The sequence below is a fragment of the Temnothorax americanus genome, unplaced genomic scaffold, assembly GCF_048541705.1.
Source record: "Temnothorax americanus isolate GAGA-0224 unplaced genomic scaffold, ASM4854170v1 Scaffold19, whole genome shotgun sequence".
NCBI classification, from domain to species: Eukaryota; Metazoa; Arthropoda; class Insecta; order Hymenoptera; family Formicidae; genus Temnothorax; species Temnothorax americanus.
Genome location: NW_027509329.1, coordinates 341106 through 367840, shown reverse-complemented (window position 1 = coordinate 367840; position 26735 = coordinate 341106). Strand labels below are relative to the sequence as shown.

Below are 26735 nucleotides of genomic sequence, written 5' to 3'. Positions count from 1 at the left end.
TGACATTTTCAGCAGAAATAACTGTACGCATGGCGGGACATCGTGCAATCAAACCGCTTTTTCTCAAAACTTTCTCGAAAATCGTTGCATTCTGGACGCACGTTCCATGCGGTTTAATATATGAAATTAGTGCTGGAGTTGAGTGTGTGAGGCGAAGAGGGCGGTTGCATATGGAAACGATTAAATCGTTTAGTATAGCGATTGATCGACTCTCGCTCTATTAATGTAACGTCGCGCGTCGTCAGCAGCAATTGATGGCTGCAAGCCATCCACTATGTGTAGTACGAGTTTAGCACTCGATGACCAATGGACATGTATTTTATTAGAAGTCGATCGAATGTATAGTGTATAGAAGAAGAATATATACGTGTGTATATATGTATATAAGTGTGCATGACACGCGCGCGCGCGCGCGTAGGTTCGTCCTTCTTTTTCGCCATGGTACGTTGCACTTTCACTCCGACACTGAGTCATTGACCAGAGGTGGAAACTTGCACCGAACCGCCTTCGTTGTCCAAATTAAAGCTCTCCGTCTCACGACTGGAGAATCATCTTCAGAGAATTTACGAAAGTAATTGAAAAGAGTTTTCTTAAAAAATTTATTAAAACAACGATTGCTTGAAATATTGAAAATATCGAGGATGATGTATATATTTTAGTGTACTAAAATAAAGACGCAATTATATACTTAAATTATGCAAATGCGTTTTTGGATTTAAAGAAAAATAAATTAACTTTTATCGTTAAACGAGCATGCTTATCACAACTAAACTAATTATAAATACGAACGGGATATTTATTTATGTCAAGGCCCTAGCAAATAACACATTATAATCCGTTCCCTGCGTATTAGCTATTAAAAAAAGCGAAATTGCCACCGGCTGCGAAATTATAGGATCATCGTCCCGTACATTTTTTTCGCTTCTGGGCGTGGCATGACTGGATTGGCACCTACTTAGGTTAACGACACCGAAACGTGTCACGGCAATTCATTAGCGTAATGAGACCGAACGTAACACGAGCGACTACTCGAAGCAAGGCTGCATCTATTAACGTTGTCGCGAATCGCTTTCTTCGCAGGAAAAAAAACATCATTTTCGCTAAAGAGATTGCTCAAAGTTTCTTTTTTGCATCTGAAATGGTTTCATTTCTCGCAGCACTTTTACGAATAAGAATAGCGTTTATCCTTTCAAGAAGAAGGCTTTGTTGCCACCATACTTTTAATCATATTTGAGACCAACAAAGGAATTCTTTTCTCGCGCGCGATGAACAGGTTCTACTTACGTTTCCAGGAATGGCAGCGCTGATGAAGAGGGCCAGATTATCCGGCCAGGGCAAGAGCTTGTACTGCTCCCACCATCTTTTCACAACAAGGCTTACGTAGAATCCCAGGACGAACGACATAGGTATGGATTCGCTGGAGTTGCCGAAGTAATAACGTATTTTTTCGAAAATTCTGCAGAAAAGATAAAAAAAATTTTAAACAATTTATCAATTACTCAAACTTTTGTTTCGTGCTTCATGTTAAAACAAAATTTCTTTATGCACATACATTTTAACCATATTATATCCTTACATTATTGAATACTGTCATATAATTAACAAATATGGTAAATTAAAAGAATAAGAGTAATAATATGAATAAGGAAATATTTTTTAAGGGATTGCAGAAGGCTAGTCCATTCGAAATGTTTTGGCGTGACTTTGAATACTGTTAAAGTGTATTACACGTTAGAATTGTCTGTACAAACTCGCGTGCGCTCAAAGTGGAGCAAGGTTGAGGTGATATACCGTCACTCGCGCGCACCCGAAGACAGGGCTATCCCTCTTACATGCTGATCAGCGTTGATAAATGCGGATTTCTACTTTGTTTTGGCGACTAACTGCAAGCGAAAGCGCAAATCTGTTTTATCGAAAGCGTCTTCGAGGCGAGTCTGTGATTCCTTCCTCTCTTCGCTCGTCAATATCGGTTATTGCCTCGCAACGGGTCATTTTAAGAAGAGCGTAATCACAACGCATGAAAGTAGCCGAAGACGGTTATGTTTACGACTTTGCACATCCATTTTGACCGATTAACGCCGCGATTCCAGGATGTCTCAGTAAGTAGGTTTATGTTGGAATTTCCGCGAATAACTGGCTCCGTATTCGCACTCTTGAGGTAATATTGACTTACCGTTACCTGAACGTACAATATCATGGCCACAAAGAACTGATATTGATATATTATACGTGGTCATTCGAATAACGACGCAGCAGTATCAAATACTTTCTCCAAAAAGGCACACTCAATATAGTAATCTGATAATTTAAAATACACTTCTTACGATATATCGTAAGAAGCATTTTACATATATCGAGACACGAAAGGTATTTTACATTCGTCTAAAAAAAGACGCCGCTTGTCAGATAAATCTGAGTGCGAAAGGGATTTTGGAATCTCAATGAAGGATGATTAATCTTGCAAAGCACCGCGTGCAGTCCGCTTAGCTCTGTTCAGTAATAATGCATGCTGAATCGCTTATTTCATTCTTTACCCTGGGACCTAAACCCGCCTTAAACCGTCTCTACAGTTCTAAATTTAGCACGGACGAATCGAAGCAATTTAAAGGAGAAATCTTTTTACATCCTTGCGCTTTCTTCTGACACTTTTTTTATCCCCCTTTTTCAGCCCCGCATAAATAACAGGTTACGTTTTTATGTCTCCTTTTAACGCCGGACACACACGCTTGTCCAACACGTTTCATGATGTAGTTTCTTGCGTACAGGAGGACGCATCAAAAGAATTCTTTTAAAAATCGCACATTGTAAGAAATAACTGCATATGATGTTTAAACGATTTAAGTAAATCACGGAAAAAATATTATGTCTATATTTAGATATACACACTAAGTACATAGTAGATTGTAATTTCGTAATACAAATACATCACATAATAATAATATTATTTGTATGCAATAAGTGTTACGATTTTTTTAAGTGTAAGCTTATTGCATTTCTACTTGAATATGCGCCGTAATTATACTTTTAGTTAGACAGTCGTTTGCATTCACTGTAGGAGTCCATTGGGCATTGACTGTCCTTGGATACGAGTTACCCGCAGCGATTGTTTAATGAATTTACAGCGAAGACACAAAAATACATTTTGCTGAAGATAGAATATCTCGATTAATTTCACAAAAAATGCGATGAAATAGTTTACAAAATTAGTATGCGATGGTTAAGTTTTTACTCGCGAAACAATTGCACTTTTCTAATATCATTAGAATTTAGTATAATTTTTATATTTACAAATTGCTGTTCACTAATATATGTTAAAGATCTTTATCGCTTGGTTCTCCCGCTTGCAACCGATCGAACATCATGAAGGTAAACGAAGGAAAGGTTACCGAGTGTCCTGCGTGGCAAAAATACAACAATGAATACCAATAAAAAAAGAAGGTATTGTAAATTCCTCGATGTTAGTCGATGATACGCGTGACCGTGATCAAAGTGTTTGGAACCTTCGGATTTGTTGGCGGGCCAAGGTTGATATTGCACGGGTTTATCTACGTCCATAAAATACAGTTATGGCAGCGTACGCTCACGCACCAGCCGGACGATCGTTGAATTCGGCGTTATTCCTGATAAGAACGCGACAAACGAGTTAATAATCAACGGAAAGTACGGGATAAAATCGCTGTTCTCCTGGCCCACGATCAAGAGCAGACAAACATTGTCTGCTCAAATTATTTATACGTACATTGAACACGTTTCCTACCCCGCATTGCCTTGAGTTCTGCTAAATCGAGTATTACGCTTCCTGAGTTTCCTCCGAGGCAATTGTATAGAATTGAAATTATGGTCGGGAATAATCGTCACCGCGAATGCGAGAAAGAATTTAATTAAAAAAAAAAAAATGTGCGCTGTCACCCTAATATCAATGTACGAGGATTTTATTCCGAAACATTTCTTTTTCCGTTCGAAATTTCTTCAGCCTTCCGCTCCCTCGTAAAGAATGGAATTTACGAGAGTTATTACTTAGTTCCGGGAATATTCGTGTACTCACTGTCGTTGGTGCTCATTCAGCACGTATCGATATGTAAAATTGATGAGGTAGTAGAAGAATAGGTATGCCAGTAGTTCTCGCCAGATTAGCTTGTAAACGGAGCCACGCCATCTGCAAGAAGAATCCAACAATTTACTTAAATAAATTGCATAAACGAAATAATAAATAAACAAATTATTCTTATCTCACTGTGAGAAACCCATTACTTTGAGCATAAACCCTTCGATTTCTTCAAAAGCTAATCTTATGATATTCGAATAAGTGACAACTTGCGCAAAATTGTATGATGTGGTATAATAGCACATTACGTTTTAAAAAGAAATAGTCCTATTTCTTCACATACCTCCTTCTTGCGTTATGATAAATTATCCACATTGCGCAAACGTTTAAAAAAAAAAAAAGACATAAAACAATCATTGCGCTGACCGAGACTTATGTATTCACCTGAATGCCTCGTGCTCTAAGTTAGACTGAATTATAAGCGCTAGATATCCGTGATACCCTTTGCTTCATAAATCGTAGCAGATGTAAGGATTCGCTATTCTCGAACCATAAAAATGGGCGAAATCCATATCTTTCATTTTCTACTATCGTCCGAACTTCCTCGTCGAGTGAATGAACTTCAAGGTATCGACCATCATCTGTGCTCTTTTCTCTCAAGCATCCTTTTTAAATGTTTGAGAAATATCAACGCTTCCTCGATTCTGTAATCGTTGATGCTTCGAACGTCCCTACACGCATGATCGCTCGCTTGAGAAGTATTATTGTCACCATTTATGAATTAATTTCAAAGTATCATGGATATTAATAAATCGATGATACGTCGTCTCGCGTAACGCACGCGAAACAGGTTTTGTCTGAAAGAGGAAGGAGGAAGAACCTTATAAACGAATTATCTCACAATTTCCCTTTCAACGAGTTACCGCTTCGTTACCAATACGATCAGTACAATCGGTAACAGCTAAATCATTCTACAAAATCGTAAACGGCATGTGCGCTTCGGAACCGGCTATAGGGAATTAGCGAAAAGTGTGTCACGGCTAAATCGATTTTATGAGTTTCGAAGATACGCTGCTTGCGCGTGATGTTCCTCGAACGTAAAAATGCACCATGAATATTTTATGGTAAAATCAGATATCAGTTGGTGATGGTGACGTAATAGGAAATATCAGAGGCGACTTTATTCTATAATTTTTATCTTTTGCATTCTCCCTTCCCAAATATAAACTCACTTAAAAATCAACAAAACAACTAGAAATATTTTTAAATGGCATTCAAGAATGAATTATTGTTAGCCGCTTCAGAAACAATGACTTTCAATGCAAAACGAATTCCTATGTATCCAACGGATACATGCAGTGTAAATGGGGTCAGAGTGAAAAGCACTTTATTATAGATGTTGTAAAGTGGATATGTCAACCATTGTTTGATAATGGAGCTATGAACTATGTCATTTGTTTCCATTCGCATGGAAGACGAATGATTCATTTATTCATTGGAATTTGACATCCTGATTTACGATAAGATTTCATGTCATACGGTATGTTAATTTTAATATTATGAAATACCTCGCGGACATTTTTCCATGTAAAATGTTAATACACATGTGTCATTTTAAGTATGACATTCATTCGAAACAATATGTCCGATTTTTCATTGCGCGCTTAACAAATGATGCACATGTCAAACTGTCACAAAACAGAATATTTACTTGAAATATTGAAAACAAAAAAAGCACTAATCAACAAACATCACACGCCTCTCCAGAGGGAGAAAGATATGAAAAGTTGTACCGGATATCCGCCGCATTCAGAGTAGCTGTACTCACAAGACCGTAACGGTACCGAATGATTATTGTGCACGATAAATTCACTCGCGGCTGATATGACAAGGATCAAAAGAGCGAAAATCTCAAGAGAATAATTGAGGTGACGCGTATAAGGTGAAATAATAAATCGCGTTAACCGCTTAGATCAAAAGAATTCCTCCGATGTGATTATATTGTATTCCAATCGCTAGAGTTGCGTAAACAGGATTATTTCCTTTCGATAGTGGCTCTTCTGCTCATCAGCCAACCCGTAATTACGGGAAACTGCAGCTAACCGTTGTTAGCTATATTTTTTTGACGCGCAATACACCACTAATCAACATTCGTGATCGTGCCATTGCAAATTGCAATTTTGTAAAAATAATCATAAAATTGATATACACATACATGTGTGGGACACAATTACGTGCCTTTAGTCACCGATTAAGCTATTTGCCTAGCGTATAGCAAACACTCGTTACCGTTGATATTCATTGGACAACTTAACCGGACTATTACGCGGAAATAAAACGTGATTGCATTTCTTATTAAATGCTAACAATAAGCGTTTTTAAGAGCTTTCGCAGAATAAACTTATATAAAATGCATTTAAATTATCTATTAACTTGTAAGTATATAATTATAAATGCTATTTTGTTCTTATTAATCATCTTTTATGAACGTTTACTATAATATACCTTGTTTTATTAATATTAAATCATTGTACTAGTAATAATCGGTCTAAAGGTTTGTAATTACACGATTAATGAAGAAACACCTTTCAGAAAAATAAGTGCGTTATCAAATCAAATCCAGCTATAGCTAGTTGGAGTATACTCCAAATGATTAAAAAAACTAAAAAATTATAAGTTTTTTTTTTCATAAACGTTTGTAAACTCTTTTACATTAGAAATTAATATATTATTAAGAGTTAATGCATTTTTTCCAAAAATCCAATTTGCATACAAAATAAATTAAAATTATCTTTGACGTGGAGATATGAAATAAATGTCAAAATAATTTTGCTTCGAGGAATATATCGATTCTTTCACATGAGTCACGAAACCGCAAAGTTATTTTCGCACAATGATAAAGTGCTTCTAAAAAACATATTACAGTTTATTTTTGCTTCTTCATAGAGGAAGCTTTGTTTTTCAAACGTAGCTGTGAAAGAAATTTTTGGTCCTCAGTGAAAGTATGACAATATCTCATATATTTTTCAAAAATTTTATCGCATTTCGACATTCTTAAAACATGTTCCGAAACACCATCATAAACAAGATCGATTCAAACATTTGTAACTAAGTCGGACCTTGACATCGCATTTTTTCGGTGATATTTATCAATTATTATAATGTCGCAGAGACTTGCGTGGTTCCGCCTGCTAGCAAGGAAGATATAAGAATTGTGTCGATCGCTTTTTTAGTCTCACGGGTAAATATGTGATGAGACGTTACGGATATATATGGATAACGACGGAAGGGCATTTGGTTATTTCCTATTTGTGTGTCAGTGGGTCATGGTAGGAGGCAATGTCCCACGTTTTTCGTACGTATACGCCGACACGCCCGCGAATCCCTTCACGTGTTTCATGCGTGCGTATACGCACATGTACATACGCACATGGGTAAGAGTCATTACATCGGCGTGGATACAATTGGGAGAAGCCATTGTATTGTTAATCAATCCACATGACGACCTTCGTTTGGTTCATAATTTCTTCCCAAAGGCGAAGGACACTAATAATACAGCTTTAAAATTAGTCATAAAAATTGTCGAAATTTCCAGTTGCATGCGAAATCATTGAATAATCAATTGTCAATATATAATTTTAACCATAAATATATATATGTAGGTCCAGAGGTATGTTCCGGGACTGTTTACGTTTTTTGAAATGTACAGTCCTGGAATATAACGCTATATATGTAATCAGATTCAAAAAACTGTCCCGAAAATTGCCGTAGGACATCAATTTTTTCCAGGACAGTCCTGGAAACTGCCAAATGTCCCGGAATATACCGATATCAAAAATAAAAGTCCCGGAACATATTTCCGGACCTACATATATAAATATATATATAATATTTATATATATATATAATCATAAAAATATATAATTATATTAGATTGCATTAGGCGTTGGATGCAAAACATTGGTATCAATTATTTACAGATTATCGGAATATTTTAATTAATTTATGATCTTATATTAATTAAAGATAAGCGTAATTAGATTCTGTGGTCGATACGTTGCGGTTGGCGTTGTATAATAAACTGAAACCAGAAATATAATCACTTAATCATACGTTACGTATAATGCATATTAATAACAATTTAATATCTCAAAATATTGAAAAGTAATAAAAGAATTGGCTTAATATTTTAAAGAAGTGACACGTTTAGATGCGGATGCGTTCGAAATCCGAAACCGGACTGATGCGTTCAAAACCCCCTTTTAGAGGATTGAGACGCGGTATCTAAAATGCTGAATTTGATGAGCCATTATAAAGATTTGCATACAAGATATTTCATTCTTATTCAGATAAGAGCTTAGCGTATCATCTTTGTGACATGTGACAAGCTATCGCTTTCTTCCCTTTTTCATTAAAACTAGTTCTCAGATAATCTCAAATAAAAAAAATATTTAGCGACTATCTTATACGATCCTGTTTATCCGACATATGATCGCGAAGAATATTGTGATTAATTAAAAAAAAATGTGTGTGTTTTGCCAGAGTTGAACGATAAAAAGACTAACTCTGTAGACCCGTTCTTTCAACAATTAATCAGTATATAAGAAATTTACAGTGCAAATTCGAGAGGCAATATAGGATTCGCCGTCCATAACTTGGATGTTTCTTCGAAACGCGCTCGATAAACCTCATTTTTATTTCGCGCGCTGCCTTCATTTTGCCGCGCTATGTAAAAGAGTGTTGTAAAAGAAGCGCATACCAGAGCGTTCTAGCGCAAACGCGGTCTGCCGCTCGTAAAGCATCGTGTTTTAAGGGTAGTAAATTAGCGCAATTCTCGCCGAGACGCGGCCATTTTTTTACGATCGATCAGACGACGTCTCTTCCCGATGCGGGATCGAGGAAGACGTTGACGCGGGCCCATAAAGGTTGACGGATAAACGCGCGAGTGAACGTCAATGACGGGCTCTCGCGGTCTCCGCGAGTGAATGGGCGAACGTTGTGCGATGGCCGCGTGTATAGCCAGCCAGATGTCGAGCGTTTATGCAAGATCGTTATAACATAACGCGGCAATTTAACCCGGTGCAGAAGCAGTGTTTTCTTTTTAGTCCTTTCTCCATGCGTTTCATGGTTTCAGCGCGAAATCGAGCACGTAAATTTATGTGGCCACTTATTGTTGGACGCGGTGACCAATTTCTAACTGTTACAGGAGCGTGTCTGTGTTGCATAGATCAATGCAATTGCATAGTTATGTCGAGAATGCTCTCCGAGTGACGCTTAAAGACGTACTGATGCTGAAAGGAACATTTTGCGATAACATCGTAGACAACACAACGCGTAAAGCCGCATCGTAAAGATGTCTGTAAAACATTTTAATCTTTCAAACGTGTCTCAAATGCTTTTCAAACGCCTTTCAGAGAGATGCGTCCAATGAATGTATAGTTCTGTAAACTTCAGTTGTGCGAGATGCAAATAAAAATGTTCATAAAACATATAGAAGAATCGTCCAAAAATGCAGAGATAAATTTTATCTGACGTCTCGAACGTGTTACAGGTTCGCGACAAATCGACCAAAGAATTATATAGGAAGTGACTGGTTCGCCGTACTCGCTTCGGTATCACAAACGGAATGCTAAATATTACTGAAACGTGAGTCACTGCCGCGATGTCTTGCAAGCTAGGCAACGATAATCTACGTTCTATTATGTAGGAATTGAGGCTCTGCTGCTTCGCCTGGATGCAACTCGCTTGGCGGACACCTTATGATATAGAGAATTCTTCAAAGAATATCATACTAATTGTAAATGAATGAATATGAATGAAAAATTATCGTACGCATACGTTACCTCGACGTTTTGCTTACGTTCCCATTGGTATTTCCTAGTACAATACAATGTTTATACACGAACAAAACATTGCGATCGTAAGAGGATAATATGAAATAACGTATTACTCAATCACTCTTTATCAGCATTTATTCATCGTAAGAAAATTTAATATTTGTAGTCAATGCCTAAGTATTCGTTGAAAAATTGTAGATATGATGTAACATAAAATTTAAATCACGCTGATAGAAACAGTATGAAGAAAGCTGGAATGACTATAACTACTAGAGACAGTATCAAGCTCCTTGATTACGCTGATATTAGTCTGCAATTGTGGTCACAAGATAGCAATAAAGTTACTACTCGTAGATTTGTATGAATGAAAACTATTACGCAAGGTGGCTCATAATCGTAATTCACATTGGAGTGTGTTGTACTCCAGTCTGCGGAAATAGTATATGTACTGCTACTTTATCAATCATTAAGGAAAACTTCAAAGGCTCTTCTCTTTCCTTTGTGGCATGTAACACGATCGTTGCGGTTAGCATTTATTCCGCTGCAAAAAAATTACAATTTTCTATGAATAATCGCATTATCTGCAAGGAAAAAATAGATGACGAATTTATTGAAAAGTCGGAATGGATGAGGTGGCCTTATAGCGAGCTGTACTGGTAAAAGGAAAATAGGGAACCTAAGTCACTGTGGATGGCGTAAAGTAACGGTCCACCGGTCAAGGCTCGCCAAGGCCTTTTATCGTTCTTGTCGGCCAGACAGCCGCGCTATGTTGCAATTTTGTTTCTTTAATTCCTACTATGCCCGTCCTTCTCCATTTCTCCGCGCGGTTTGAATCTATAGTCACGCTTGTGACAACCGTACACAGACACACACATAGAGAAAGAAAGAGAGAGAGAGAGAGAGAGAGAGAGAGAGAGAGAAAGAGAGAGAGAGAGCTAGAGAAACGTTAAAAGGTACGAATTATTTAAGACAAGTGCGGAAGCGACATATATGTATACAATACAAGACAGTACTATAACTTTAACATAGGACACATAACGTAGCATAGTTTAACTTTCTTATTCTTCTCCTCATTTGTTGCAAAATAATATATTAACACCTTATATTAAATATTTGAATGTAAATGTATAAATGCATATTATTCAGATGACGTACTTCCTTTGTGTTCCAATTAAGATAAATCGTGTGCGCTACGTGCATGCTTTGAAAGATGAGATGAGTCGAGTCGATTACAAGGTTTTGGGTGGGCTGATATATGAGAACAATGAGACGGATCAGGTGAAAGCGATTGCAAAAAAGACACTTTCGAAAATCTCGATATGGGCGGCGAAGTCACGCATTGCGAAATGAAAAAAATAATATAGCGTACCCCAATAGTCGTAAATTGTTAAATATAATTTTTTATTTAATGTTATATTTCTATTTTTTTAACACTTCTTGATATATTTTATTTCTTATTTCTTGATATATGTTATTTTTTATTATTTAATATAAATTTAAAGAGCTCGCATATTTATTTTGTACTCAAAATACATAACACTGACAATAAACTATCTTTATTATCTGGAAGCATTCACTAATTGCATTAGATATCTTTAAATGACGATTTTCCTTGATTAACATGATATCGTCGGCATCGAGCTTAGCTAACGACGGCCAACGATAATTAAGACGTTTGCACATCAAGTATCCTTGTTGGCAACGCGATAGATACGCTCATTAACTTAGAAAGAGTGATCGTATTAATCATTTTTATTTTTTACTAATCACAAAATCGGAAGATTTCTTTCATACATATATCTAATTATAGATAAATAGAAAAAATAAAGTATTAATGTGTGTGTGTAGGTAATAGTATACATAAATTATAATTTATGATATTATCACTAAATCGTTTATATATCTTAATATATAAAACAAAGTCGGGTCGGTTACACCACTTATAACTCAAGAACGGCTGGACCGAATTTTTATCACAAGTATATGAAATAGGGGTAGAATTTTCCGGAAGAAACTATAAAGTGTATAGTTTTTCGTTACCGGGGCGAAGCCCGGCGCCGCGGCGGGGCATGCTAGTAAGAAATATAAATCATAATGATAATAATTATATTCGATAAAATTACACGTCTAATTTTACGATCCGATATATTAGTGTTTTACATTCTTATCTATTCTTTTATGGTTACAAATAATATATACTAGAAATAGAACACATTTTTTTTAAAGAGGATTGAAATTAGAGAACTTTCTTTCATACTTGTCTAAAAAATTATAAATATGATTTCTTACACATTTTTATAGCCATTAAATATATTTTATGTTAATTCACTTCCATTTTCTGGTATCATGTACTACCTTTAGAACTATCAAAACATTCATCATATCTTTAAATCATTCAATTATTTTTGACATAATCATGAGTTCTGCATGTCCGCGTTCACAAGCAATCAACTGAATGAGGAAGACGTTAACGGATCGTCATCCGTAAACAGAATAACTGATATGTGACGTGTCTTATCACGTCAGCTCCGTTCTAGGCTTCTAGTCAGGCTATCTTCAGCGTGCCTTCAGTTCCTGCACCGATGCCTCTGTTCATCGAACTCGGCTTATTTATTATCGGTCAATTTAGCCGATCGGACCGTATTTGGAAATCGACGTAACGATTCCACGACTGGTCGAGTTATTGCCAAGGTGGGTGTGCTTCCTCAGTAGTTATGGTCACTGTCATTGTGCCCAGATGCATTCGATACAGCTTCCACGACTTGAATATGCAAGTACTGTAGATAAAATAAAAAAATAATTCTTGCCGATGACAAACTTATTCCAGTGTTATTATATTCATAATGAATCAATTTGATTAAAAAGACATTGTTGTTGCTTTTTAGATAAAGATTTACAAATAGTATAATTAAAAAATATATAAAGTTTCGTCGCTTTACTGTATTGGCGCAATATGACAATTTCAAACTGCAGCTATATAAAAATTTCAACCAAATTTGTTACACTACGCGGTAACGGTATAAAAATGTTGTTTCTGTATGAGAATAACGCAATTGTTAGAACTGTTAAGTTCATTTTTATTACCATAGCTTCTGCAATAAGCTCTAAAAAAGATCTCTTTGATGATTATTTCTTACAAAATATATGAGTTGGTTTAGCAGAAATTCTGCGGTAAAGTCCAACTAGAAACAAAGATTGAAATTCCCATGACGATGTTTTGCGCTGTTTATAATATATTTCTGCAATTTCTTACATATTTTCTTATAATCTGACATTGAAACGTCGTTTCCGGATGAATTGTGTTAGCTGTACTCGCGTTAATGATAATAACCGTATCAACATCCTATGTTGATTTTTTTCTCGTCTTTTTCCTTTCGGTTTCATGTCAAGTGAAAGCAGCGATTTAAGTGATACCTTCCCGCAAACGTGTCCTTCGCAAGAAGCTTCAACGAAAAAGAAACGGAGGAAAATAAGACTACCCTCTCAGGATGAATAGGACTGCCCGTGTATGGCTTGCGCCGAGAGAAGGAATGCGATAACTTGAGCCTCGGCGGTGTATTCTCTTTTTCGTCTGTCTCTCGTATCGCGACTAAGACAATACGCAACGCAGAACTTCATACGAGTCCGCAGCACGATAGAGATTTCTTTAACTGAACTTATGTATAATGGCAAAGGCACCGATCCTTTTACCGCGCGCCGGGATCAATACCTTTATTTATAGTATGCCGCCTCGCGCGATAATCGAGTTGAATTCCACAGCGATCGAAGAGAATAAGAGTCACGTGCGAGCACAAGAAAGGTTCTTTTCTCTACAAAGAGAGAGGCGAGTTTATCGTATCGTTTTCATAATACATTACCGTGCTCCGAAAAGATTCGCTAACTAACGTTACACGATTACGTCAATATTGATTCGTGATGAGCAAATAATTGCCGATATTCTGCCTGAGCTATCTGCCGTCAACCGGTTGATTTAAAGATTTCATTTCTACTTATTGTAATTGTGTTCACATCACATTTTATAATTATCGAGTAGTAAGTATATGAGATACCTTGTTCAAATTGCTGTAATGCATTCTATTTTCTAACTTTCCTAAATTTCACAATATGCAAATTATACACTGATACTATAAAGAGGCACTTGGATTCTTTTCTGTAATGGCCAGGAGAACCAGGAAGAGAATCACCGATCATTCACCCACGCGTATCGAGCTACATGCTGGAGGCACATAACGAGAACCCACGAATCGCGATAAGTGTTGATGCAAGGGCGAAATCGAGACAGGTGTTCGAGGAGTTAAATTCGATGTGAAAATACGAAATTCGTTTACGTGGGTTGGATCCGCATTTTTTTACGGGCATTGCCGCCAAACTTTTATGTTCGAGTTCTCTTCAGGATATAAATACAATTTTGCTTGGAAAAAAATTTCTATGAAATTCTTAAATAACTCTAATTTCTGAGCAGAAAATCAAAACCGTTAATCAATATGCATTTTTTTTACTTAACGAAATTTTGCAATATATTATTAAATTTTAAGTTTATTGAATAAAATGTCAACTGTCAACGAATGAATAAAATTATTCATGATTGAATTATGAAGTGACCATGCCTTAAATCTTTTCAATGAAAAGTTACAAGGAAGAGTGGTCACTTTATGTCCTGTAGAGTTAATAATAAAGTATTACTTAAAATTATTAATACGGAGAGAATTTTTTGTTATATTTTACCCTTAAATTCACTACAAACTTGGGACAACTTGGCAACCAAGGAATTTTTGAAATATATAAAAGACATTTTACAAACAACGTAATAAAAATTACTAAGCAGATTGGTAAATTTTGAAAAATTATTGAAATTTTCTAGATATATTTTAGTAAAATTAATCAAACATATTTTATATTTTAATGCAATAGATATTAATACTTTTTATTATAGTAGATATTAATCAGAATAGCTCGCATAAAATTCTTGGTGGATATACGTTGTCCCACAACTACCATGATTTCAGGATAAATTCTAAGAGAAAATTCTCTCCGTGAGGTTCACAATAAGACTGACGTAATCTTAATGGAATAATCAACCGAAAATAATGTATTTTTCTAATTTTACCAAGAAGATGGTAATTAGTACAATAGACGGATGTTAGAAAAATAGCCGTTGATTTCGACGATTTTATCGCTTCCGTACTTCCAAGAACACGATGACTTCCCATCTTGCTGTTACGAAGGGATAGCATCAATCCAGTCATTCGATAATTGTTATGTTCCTGGGGCACAGAGGATTATACAATCTGACTGTGTTACAAATTCATTGATTCACGAGAGTTGCAAATTATGAGTAACATTGCCTGCAGCAAATGATACATTTTCTTCTTACCGGTTAGGCGCAAATAGGTATGCTATGCACGCGCGACTTTAGCATGTATTACATATGTTACATGTCATCATACATATAATATATTACTTACTTTCCAGATATTATATCATGTAACATATATTCACGGATATAGAGATTTCTACACTTGTTGCATTTAATTGCTGCTACATCGTCGAGCTTATGAGACTAATGCATTTAAGGCCATTTATATTCCATGCCACTTTCAAACTTACAATAAGAATGCTTAAGTAAAATGTAGTAGTCCGTTATTTAATACGCTTAGATTTTTTTGTCCTACATGTAATCTCTCGCGTATAAGCTTGTAAGGTGTACTGCGTGCGCGGAAACCAGCAGCGGCTAACAGAATTCCAAGAGAGGAAAAAAAACGAGCGCATTTTTCGTAGTTGCAATGGAAGGTGCGCCGATTAATGGCACGAAAGTCTCGACGCGACCTGCGCGCGCGGTACGGAAGTACATGAATCGGCCGAGTGCTACGAGCGAGAGTCAGCTTCCTCCGCGTTTACATAAGGCTGGCGGATGATTAACATTGAATCGCGGCCGCTAACGAATTAATTACGCTGCGTGATAGACTGGCATCCATCTCAGCGCTGAAAATTACACTCGAGCGTGTAGCAAGGCCGCGCCTCACCCGCAGCTGCGGGAAGCGACGAACTGTCCGACTGTTTGGATTACCAATGAGTCAATGCTGCGTAATGATTTTATATCAATTAGCTGTGAAAAATTGACGAGGTTAACGCTGAAAATGAAAATATTTAATCGGTAAGTCCACGTGAATATGAGACGATTACGATTATCGGAAATTTATCTAAATTAAACAGCAGGCATGTACACATTCGCAGATGTCTGTAAATTAATATAATTGTTAAAATTGATATACGAGTATTATTATTAAGTATTTTATTTGAATCATTATTACAGGAAAATAATTATTTAAATTTTTCATTTTGAAGTTGTTAAAAATGGCCTTAGCTAAATGTTTACACGACGTTAAACAAATACGTAGGTTTTTCTTTCTTTAATATCTCAAATTCTTGTTATTTTAATTTGCATGTTATTTTAGCGTAATATATACTGAATATCGGACTTCGACCCGATGAACAATTCTCCACAAATAGATGGAGTGATCTTGAAGTTATGAGTGTAATCGTAAAGTATAATGTTCTTCATTGCCTAAAAAACATATCCAACTAGGAAGTAACGGTCTCCATCACCAAAAGGTACATATCGTCAGACGTATTTTTGTGACATCATTGATATATACAAACGTTCTACCGAGACGGCTAAGTGATAGATTAATTGGCAATCGAATCCAGAAACGATGTGGTAAGGTCTTTTGCCCGATCACGGACCATGAAGATAATTAAGTATCCTGGCACAACAACTACGTTTGGAAAGCGTTATACATACCGATGAGTCTGATTGACAGTGACATAGTTACGGGCAGCCTTGTATTTTAAAGTCGCGGCGAAAGAAGTGCGACGGTTATGCGCGGACAGTAAACGCTGTTGCGTGTTTCTTGCATTGCGTTATATTAATTCGCCAAACAAACGTCCCGTTTTTTACGCGATCGTCAAACACGCAGCGCAAGCACGTTTTAAAAAACAATGTAACAATTTTATTATATGGTCGATATTGATTTCTATATGCGCGGAAGCCTTTATGCTATAATAACTTATAAATAACAAATGTGAGAAGAAACTCTTTTGCTTGTTAAGATAAAACAAAAGCGAATCTCTTTGACACGAATAACTTTATAGACACTTTTGTTTTACCAGAAATCGATAGAAAATTCAGTCGTTCCTGTCCATCATAAATAATTCGCTGTTTATTATGATACTTGATGAATTATTGTCAGCAAGAAAAGTAAGTAAGACGCAATCAAAAAATGTGTCAATGCAGATGTGCAATCGATAAATATAATTTCAACGTTCGTAAATTATATATTGTAACTTTAAAATTATGATTGGAAGGATGTAATATAAAAAGTAAATTTTTTATGCTGATTTAGATTTATCAAGAAAGTTATTCGGTGACTTTTCTAATTTTTTAAAATGTGCAGTAATATAATTCATAGTCGGTTCTTATTTCAAGACCGTCTTAAGTAATGTCTTAAGATACTAATACGCGCGGCTTTGTGATTGGTTCGTAACATCTTAAGGTTGTACTTAAGATGATCTTAAATATAAGATCCGACTACGAATACCGACCATAATAGCAATATAAATGATAATGAGAGAATTCTCACGAACATTTATAAAGTGCTAGAAGTAGTTGTCAGCTGATTTATCGGTTAGTATTGTATGTTATACAACACTTAAATTACAGTTTTAATAGTCGCCGCAGAATATCTCTGAAAATCTTTCACGAATGATAGCCGCATCTGCCACGGATTGCGGTTAAACTGTGTCGGCGAATAAATCAAACTGATGTTTTTTTCAAAACCTTGTCTCGTCTCTATATACCGATCGAATCGAAAATTTCGCAGCTCTTTCCAAAAGCCGTGACGGCGTACCGACCCTTGGCCGGGATTGCCAAGGGTCTTTCTCCCTCTTGTTTATCTTTTGGAAAGATATTATCGTCAAGGCAACAATTTGTAATTGATTCTTCGCTCTAAGCAAGATAATACCAATGCGGGGCAACAAGGACGCAAGACAACAAAACGTTGCATAACTAACGCCGGTCACGCTTCACGGCATGATGCTCCACGTTCGCCCTCTCTTCGCCAGATCTCCGAGACTCTTCCTCGAGAAGCGCTCTTCCACGGTCATCAGGTTGATGCGCTAAATCGAAGAATCGAGCGCGATATCGAAAGTCGGAATATTTATTAACCGAGATTTAGCATGTCAGAGAGGATATTATCCTCTCTCAATGTCTCTCAGTTGGAAAAATATCGGAAAGTCGTGTGCGCGACTGCGCGATATGTGGCCTCACATTTTAATTAGAAATTGAGCAAAACCAAATGCGCAACACGTCAATCAGGCGATTATACGAAACGCCCGCTTCATCGTCGCTTCTTGCGAGATAATCGTCCCTGTGGCATGCCGTTTAACTCACGTACGGACATTCGCCGGGCTGATCAAGGACCAATGGAAATTTTCGACGAGAATTCACGGAAGAAAGAAACAAGTTCCTCTCTGCCCTCGAGTGCAATCAAACGAAGGCATTTTGCGAAAGGTAGATGCGGAAACAATTATCACCAATGGCAAATATCAAAGTGCATGCATGTTGAAATTTGTCATCATATGTAATTATTTTATAACTTAACAGTTAAATATTTTGGGGGAAATAATAATATACAGATAAATTATATATAATTTATATTTTGGAAAAAAATATAACCATGTTGAAAAAGAACAACTTTTAACTGTTCCATATGAATCTCAGATTGTAATCTGAAAATCAAAGTCAATAGTGTTTAAAATACAAAACAATTAATATTTAAAATACAAAATACGTTCGCAATTTTTATAAATTACTAGACATCACAGACGCGCGCTTTGCTCGCGCTATTTAGTTTTAACACATTATACTATTACTATTAACCCCTTGATACCCCCACACACAACTATCAAAATATCCTATGACAGATGTTTACCAAGTAAGTGCAGTGAGAGTACCAATCAGCATCGCGGAAAAATGGCAATAATTTAATCTCTTACATGCCTTCTTTATGAGCGGAGCGGATAATGGAAAAAAATAAGTATTGAATGGCTTTCTGATCGTATACGCATTGATTAATCAGTTAATGAGTCTTGTGACATTTATCGCTATATAAAAAGAAGTGAAATTTTGGAACAGAATCACAATATAAAACTGATTATGGATAACTCACATATCAGGGTAACGTTTACATCACGTTGTAAAGTACCAGTTCTCGTCCGATCACTGAAGTTAAGCAGCGTTGAGCACGGTTAGTACTTGGATGGGTGACCGCTTGGGAACACCGTGTGACGTTACCATCCAATTTTTTTTTTGCATTTTTATTATTACACAGACGTGCGGTACGCGCGCGCTATTTAACATTAATATTATACTATAATATTATACATTAATAATCGTGATAAGCTCAAATGTATAACGAAAGGGCACAGATCCGTAACAAGATGTTCGCGTTAAATTATTTTTAATTTTAATACATATTTTTCAACTATAATAATTGCGCGCCGACTAATTGTCGGACTTGCAACACAACTATGTGATTGGAGTAAAATCCCCTCCCTTCCCCTAATTAAATCATTTCGATTTAATTTTGATGAAAAGCATCTAAATACATCAATATTATATATTACACTATTACACTCCTTGATGATACATAAAATTGTCAAAATATGCGATGACAAAATAGACGGATGCTCACGAAGTAAACACAGTGAGAGAACCAATCGGCATTGCGGAAAAGCCGATCGGTTCTCTCAACAGTAAAACCTCTTACACATGGATATGGAAATTATTGTATATAAGATATTATTACGGTGACAATCGTAAATAACGCTCTCATTATTGCATTAACAGTAATAATGTTTCGAATCGTTCTAATTGTAGTTGCCAAGTAAATAAAGACACCACTTGTCAGCCATGACTAATACGTTTAAAGCGCATCCAGACGAGTCTTGTCTCGCGCTTTTATTAATTGTAAGCAAATACTCATATTAAATCATTTAAATTGATTGCTGGATGATATTTTATCATATACATTTCCATAAAAATACATGTACATTATAGGCCTACATTTTCTTCATTTTAAATGCCTATAATTTGCCACGTAACTTTTTGGATCTTTAGACCCGTTTCGATGTCGTTGTGTAAGTATTTTTTACCATTATACATACAATACTATTAATTCTTCAAATTAAATTACAGTTTTATCTGGCGAACAATAAAGAGAGAAAAAATTTTTACAATCAGTAATCCGAAAATATGCAAGTTCGCGGAAGTATCAAAACCCGCGAGCGTCGATGACGGAGGCACTGGGTCAGTTCTGGTTTCCAGGCAGTTCAACACGCCGAGCAGCGTCGTGAAAAGTATACTCCGGTGCGTGCTTATACGCGAGAGGTCGACGAAAGACAAGTGAGGTGAACGAAATGTGTGTCACGCGATCGAAGTGCAGCGCGCAGCGAAGTGCGAACCGCCACCAACGCTCGCTCGTCTTCTTATTGTCATTCGGCGTGGTGCAAAGCGACCGGCAACGGGTGCGAGACGACGAAGCGATAAAACTCGTCCATCGCGACGCACAAGCTCGAACGTGACTCGTCTCGATGCGAGTAAACCGCAGAAAGCGCTTCGCGGTCTCGATAAGGCGAGAGAGAAAGAGAGATAAACTCCGGCCTAGTTCTCCGCGGAATTAGACGAACGGTACTTAAAAATGACGACGAGAAGACACCTCGACGTTTCGACGCGTCGAGAAAATAGCTCAAAGACATGAAAAAAAGAAATGGAAGAAGTTATAACTAAAAAAAATTTGTAGAGAAATTTCTAAGAAGCGAGGACAAAGGGCAATGGTTGGAAAAATGGGTTGATGTAATGCGATAAAATAGGTAATAGGTCGCAAAGTTTAAATAAGATATCCAAGCATATCCTATATATATATAAAACGCAAAATAAATGCGATTACTTCCTGTTGAGTAGGTATTTTAAAAAAGATAACAAATGAGACTATAAATAACAGCTGTAGGTATCGTGACGTAGAAATTCGCATAGTTATTTTTAGCCTTAGATGACATAGTCGGATTATTTTAATACGTCTCGAGCGCAAGCGGTTTTAAATTTGTAACCATTAAAATTCGTGAGTCATGGTTTAGATCCAGAAAAATTTTGTCGATCGTTTTCACCGAGAATCATATATCAAAAGGATGTGACGCGATTTTGACACTCCTTTCACTAAAACATTAAAATCGTATACAAGTTCTTCTTACCGACACTTTCTTACGTCGATTTTAAATCGGTTATCTATTCCCAAATAAAAGTTTTGCAAAATATAATTTATTCGCCATCTTATATAGTTATTAAAACAAAGTTAGTTTTATCCCCCTTTTTAATTCTTCCAACAAATTATATTATACTTTTTTGTAGGAAGAATAAATTTCCATTCTAATTTTAAGAAAATTTTCTTAGTAAATTTCTTAGTTAATACAAAAATTATATAGGATCAAATAATATCTGAGCAACGTTTTGTAACTAAAGCTATGAATATAAATCTTTGAATGATGTCTACGTTAAAAATATGCAAAGTTATGTATACACGTGAAGAAAACGCTAGTATAATATTGTGCATGCATAACTTTCTTAAAAAATCTCAATGTTATACTTGACTTCTCATAACTAAACTTACTCTGTATAATGCTGATGCGCATATAGATACAAAAATAGATCAATAATTTTAAACAAATATAGGTTCTTTTTCGTTTTAATATTCACGTCGATAATCCATCAATATTACGTCAATAATCGTCCAATAATTTCATACACCTGCGCGTTTTCCTTGATTCAGAACAACATTTTCAACACACGCGTGTCTTATTTCGCGTCCTACATAAAGTACGTGACGATTCATCGTGATTGGCCTATCGTTCAGCGACACGCGCTTTTTTATTTCACAACGAGCTGTTTGTAATTCTGCAAACATCTGCACAAATTTTGTCCGCGCGGGCCGACCTTGCGCGTCGGCCTGCGTTGAAGGAAACGTTGTTTTGCCGATGTATCGATCCGCAGCCGATTTGTCGTAACATCTCGATGAATCTACGAAGGCAAACGCGGCAATACGAACGGCGATACTCCACAGCGGCGTGAAACTGTTCTTGCTTTCACGCGTGCGATTCGCCGCCACGGTTCTTCGGTTCATGCGCCGCGAGTATTTCGCGCGCGTATGCAGGCACTTGTTGCAACAAACGTCATGCTCGGGGCGATAATCGCGAAGCATGAAAATACTTTAGGCTCTCGTTTCGCTTCTGTCGTTGACACGTCACGATCACGAAATATCCGCCACATTTCATATGGACATTTGTTATCAAATTCTACGGACGGATCCATTTTTTCCGCTTGATTTTGAAGATTACTAAGTAAACTGCCAAATGGTAGAAGCAATCCGCATGAGGATATTAAAAACAAGAGAAAAGTGGCGAAAAACTTATCTTGATAGCACAAATCGACGATGGAATTCACGTCGATTTAACCTTCTGAAGAAGTCGGGGGAATTGGCCCTTAGCCATGCACGTACATACACGCGCGTCATATACACGAGCGTCTCTCCGCGGCGCAACAGAAATCGTCCTAACGATCGGCGATCGCATCATTAACCTCGTAACAGATCTGCTTTACGTGTGAGAATTCGCCGGCTCGATCGTTATCAGCTGGAAAAAGCAGGTAAGAGGATTTTCTATTCCTGGATATCAACTACGTATTTATAGTATGTTCCGGGGGGCTCTCCCGGGTATTTATAGATCGGCGATCGCGCTGTTTCCTTTTGCCAGCAGCACCGGTAGGCGGATAAGAAAGCTGGTATGGGTCACCGCGGAAGGCTTGTAACGAGAAAAAGGAGAGCTACGGCGTTTCGCTTGCGTCTAAAAAAAGCAAAACGCTGGCAATGAAATATATCGCGCAACGAGATTGCCCCGTTTTGCACGAATAGCGTAGATAGCTAATTATTTTTTCACATAAACGGCGCCAGGTCGCGTGCAAAACACGAATCACTGTTCGCAATCGTTCAGAATCGAAGTAATCCAATTCTGTACGAGGGGGATGATCGGAAAACTGTCAAAGTTAAGAACCTAGACACGTCTGAGATTTCAAGAATTGGGGAGACGTATGAGAGCTATAGACATTCCTTTCTCTGTAGATTGCAGGTAATCATAATTTCTGTCAGGAGAATCGTCTTACGGTGTACATGCACACGCGCTCTCGTTTGCACGCTACCGCGAAAGATTTTCTATTCCTGGACATTCCTGGGTATTTATAGACTAGTCGTTGTCGTCTTTCCTTTAAACTACTGCAATGTTGTGGTATAACGCGCATAGGAAAGCGAGATCTTACGTGAAAGCTGTTAAGGCCGTTTCCACCGAGGTGCACGGAGAGAAACCGAGACTAGGGAGCATCCACCAATACCATAGTGTGTAAAGGTCGTAGAAATGTCAACAAACGGGCTTGGACAAGGACACCGCGAATGGCAGTAGGATGATGCTGTTAGATGCATTTTTGTGGGCACTATAAAACGCGCGAAATATATATATTGCATTTTTTGATGCATTACTATATCATTTAAATTAATAGTTTTTTAATGTGCATAAATAATTATCAGCTTTTATTAGGTAAAATTTACATATTATTAGGCTTTATTGAATGTCATAAGATATATAGTATATCAGCAAAAGGTTGACGTTTATACATAAATAATCGTTTTTAATTGACTTTTATATTTTTAATAGGGTTTAAAACTAGGTGTGGAAAATTTCAGGAATATTTCTTGTAGCATCCATATATTACATTTCTTCAGTAATAAGAATAATTTTACATAAATTTTGATCCTACATTTAGCGATATAAAGAAGCGATATGGAGACATAATTTAATTCGTTGACTTATTGACATATGTTTCTTCTTGAATCATTCATATTATCGGTAGTAGTTATAATGTTACGCGAACGACTTGGAACATAATTAACACATTTGTTTTATGGTTTCTTCAGCTATTATCTAGACGAGTCTAGATAAACAAGAGGAGGAATTTCGTATATTGAAGAAAGGTGTAATATTTCTTTATTTAAAAATAATGCAACTTCTGTTCGTACTTTTCTTTTTTTTCTGTTTATTATTTCGGTAAACACGATGAGATAAGTTTGTATTTTACGTCTTATTTTGCGAAATTGTGTTTGAGAAATGGTCGTGCACGTGACGAGCAATTATTGGCGTATCCATATATTATCGAAAGAAGTTTATTTAATCAAGTGATTCTGTTCGTCGCTTTTTCGAAAATTTTTCAGCAATCTGTCATTATATTCAAATATCTCGGATTATTTCCATCGAAATCGTATATTATCGCACATTACTTTAAATATTTACATCATATTCTAAAAAATTTCCACGTTGCATAACATTTAATTTCATACGTAATTGTCGAGACTCGCGTAGACGCTCTCGACAAGCATTGATGTCACCGATTACACCGATTTACGAGAATGATTATATAACGACTTCAAACGAACAAAAAAAAAGAAACACTTTAAAGTAATAATTTTATGTTATAGATGCTTAATATTCATACTATAATTAAAATGAAAACAAAATATAAAATTTCTTCAAAACGCCCAAAATGATCAGTAATGGAATATACCGCAAATGTATAAAGAAATATTTGTAAAGGGATAATATTTGAACTTTATAATTAAATTAATAATTAGCTATAACATTTAATATATGTGTTGCTGTCGTTTCTATCCTTTCGAAACACGTATGTTAGCGTCGTTTCGTGGGAGAGAGAGAGAATCTAACGTCATTAATCAGCTTCTCTCATCGCACTCTCTTTAAATTAAAAACACCTGTGAGAGAAACATCACACAATTTATATAGTGTTTCACGCTCCATTCAAAAGACACGACTTCAATGATGTCGCGCTGCACTCTGAACATATACGATAGGTTTACATATACGCATACGAGTGGTTCGATTAAACACGTGTCCGGCCGATGTTGTCATGTCAATCCCTCCGGCATAAACATTACCATTGTTATCCATTGCTTGGCAGATAAGCGACGCACGGTCCGGCGTGTATTAGTAGTGCAATAATTTTCAGTGGCGATATATTCCGGGCACAGCGGTCGTGTGGCGCGCCGTTACGTTTTAAAATCTACGTATCGGCGACCTTATTTCCTTAAAACGCGCGAGCAAACGTTGACCGAACGCCATTTCTGTTACGTGCTCCGCTGTTGTGATTCGAGCGAATCGCGGTTTTCTGTACGGCTGAAAAATTTGGGACGTTTCCGGTCTCGGGCTTTGCTAAATGTGATGCTAATTCTTTGACGAGTTTCGAAATATGCGAAACTGGCTAATTATTGGAGGACCATTCGACGTTCTTGATTGACACCCAAATTATTTACCGAAATCTTGTTTAAGAATATTCGTTCTTTTCTTTCGTTCTTTCCTCCTTCTGTGTAACTAAACTATAGATCGAGAGCATGACACATTGAGTCGAAAGTCAAACGTTGCACAACGATCAGCCGGTCGTTATAGCGCAATGTCTTCATCTTGCATATATATATATAAAAAGTGTAACATACTGACAATAGTGTAGACGTGTAGAAGTCTAATCATCTAGATCGTCCAATTTCGTGGGTCATTCTGTATCAAAGACACATGACGAAATCTTGATCTTCCGATACATCTCGATACGTCCCGATGTTCTTTGACAAATTCGTATCACGAAACCGCTACGTTTTGCAATGATCGCGTAATCGCGATGCCGACAGCCGATCACATGTTCGCGTTTCAGTTTAAAATACTACCACCATAATTTAAGCAACATAGCGAAAGTAAAAGTAGATCTTGTAATCTTTGGGGGGCGAATATACGAGTGAGAAAAAATTTGGGAAAGCAAATTGCTTGTAACAGCAAACGAAGCATCGAGATACCGCTAAGCTAAATCAACCACGAATAGCGTATTGTGCCTAAAAAGGAGACAACCAATGCATTTGCATTGTATCTACATTGGATAAACGATTCGAATCGAGAAATACGCGGAAAGCAACTCTTGCTAAGGCGCTCCACGCGCCTGTTACCGGTCGTCTCACCTGTCAGCTGCCACAGCGAGTTGACAGCTCCGGTACCTACGTCAGGCGCAGACCGCAAAAAACGCATACATTCATTCAACATATTAAAGCGAGCTGGCGTTAGGCCTCGCGGACTAAACGGCGAGACTCACTTGATCAAAATCCTCCAGAAGCAGCCAAAGCTGGAGCCGTTCGGCACTTCGCTCGCGTACGATATAGTCATTTCCTGTCTGATTGCGCGCGCGCAATCTCCTTCCCGAGCTGCTACCCTCTTCTTTCTTCTTCAACGCTGTTTCTTCTGCTGTAAATGATCTGATATCGTATCGATGAATGTTTTCGGTGAAGATGCCGCACACTCGCGCACATGCGGCGCGCGGGCCGCCGATGATCTGTCCGATGCTTAATTAATTTAATTTGCAGGGTGGTTCGTAGACACCGGAAGATCGGCACCGGGCATCTACCTAGTCGCTCGCGATCGATTTACCATCAGGAAGATCTATATAATGTGCGAATGGGTTAAAACCAGCTGACCAGGCGGATCGACTGTCTACTGACTGAGCTCCACTAAGGACGGCGGGACCAACGGAGAACGGGGCCCGGCTGTGCCACCTCCACCTGAGAGCCAGGAACGTGAGCGTCACCTGTAGAGCCCATTTCACATTGAACCAGCTTGGAGCCAGTATTCCGAGCTGTGCTTAAACTGGA

The 26735-nt window shown here is 37.2% G+C and overlaps 1 protein-coding gene and 1 non-coding gene across 2 annotated transcripts in view; one reads left to right on the top strand and one right to left on the bottom strand.

Annotated features, from left to right (window-relative positions):
* The window catches only part of Best2 (bestrophin family protein), a 47696-nt gene extending 21119 nt beyond the window's left edge, over window positions 1-26577 (bottom strand). The window contains exons 1-3 of the mRNA XM_077404567.1: window positions 26183-26577; window positions 4046-4156; window positions 1285-1456 (exon numbers count right to left, since the gene is read on the bottom strand). Coding sequence (XP_077260693.1) covers window positions 1285-1456; window positions 4046-4156; window positions 26183-26253 — 354 coding nt within the window. The 5' untranslated portion in view covers window positions 26254-26577. The remainder of the gene's footprint in view (window positions 1-1284; window positions 1457-4045; window positions 4157-26182) is intronic.
* LOC143896688 (5S ribosomal RNA) lies at window positions 19117-19236 on the top strand. The gene has a single exon (XR_013256729.1). It is a non-coding gene; the product is annotated as a 5S ribosomal RNA (ribosomal RNA).
* Window positions 26578-26735: the final 158 nt, after the last annotated feature.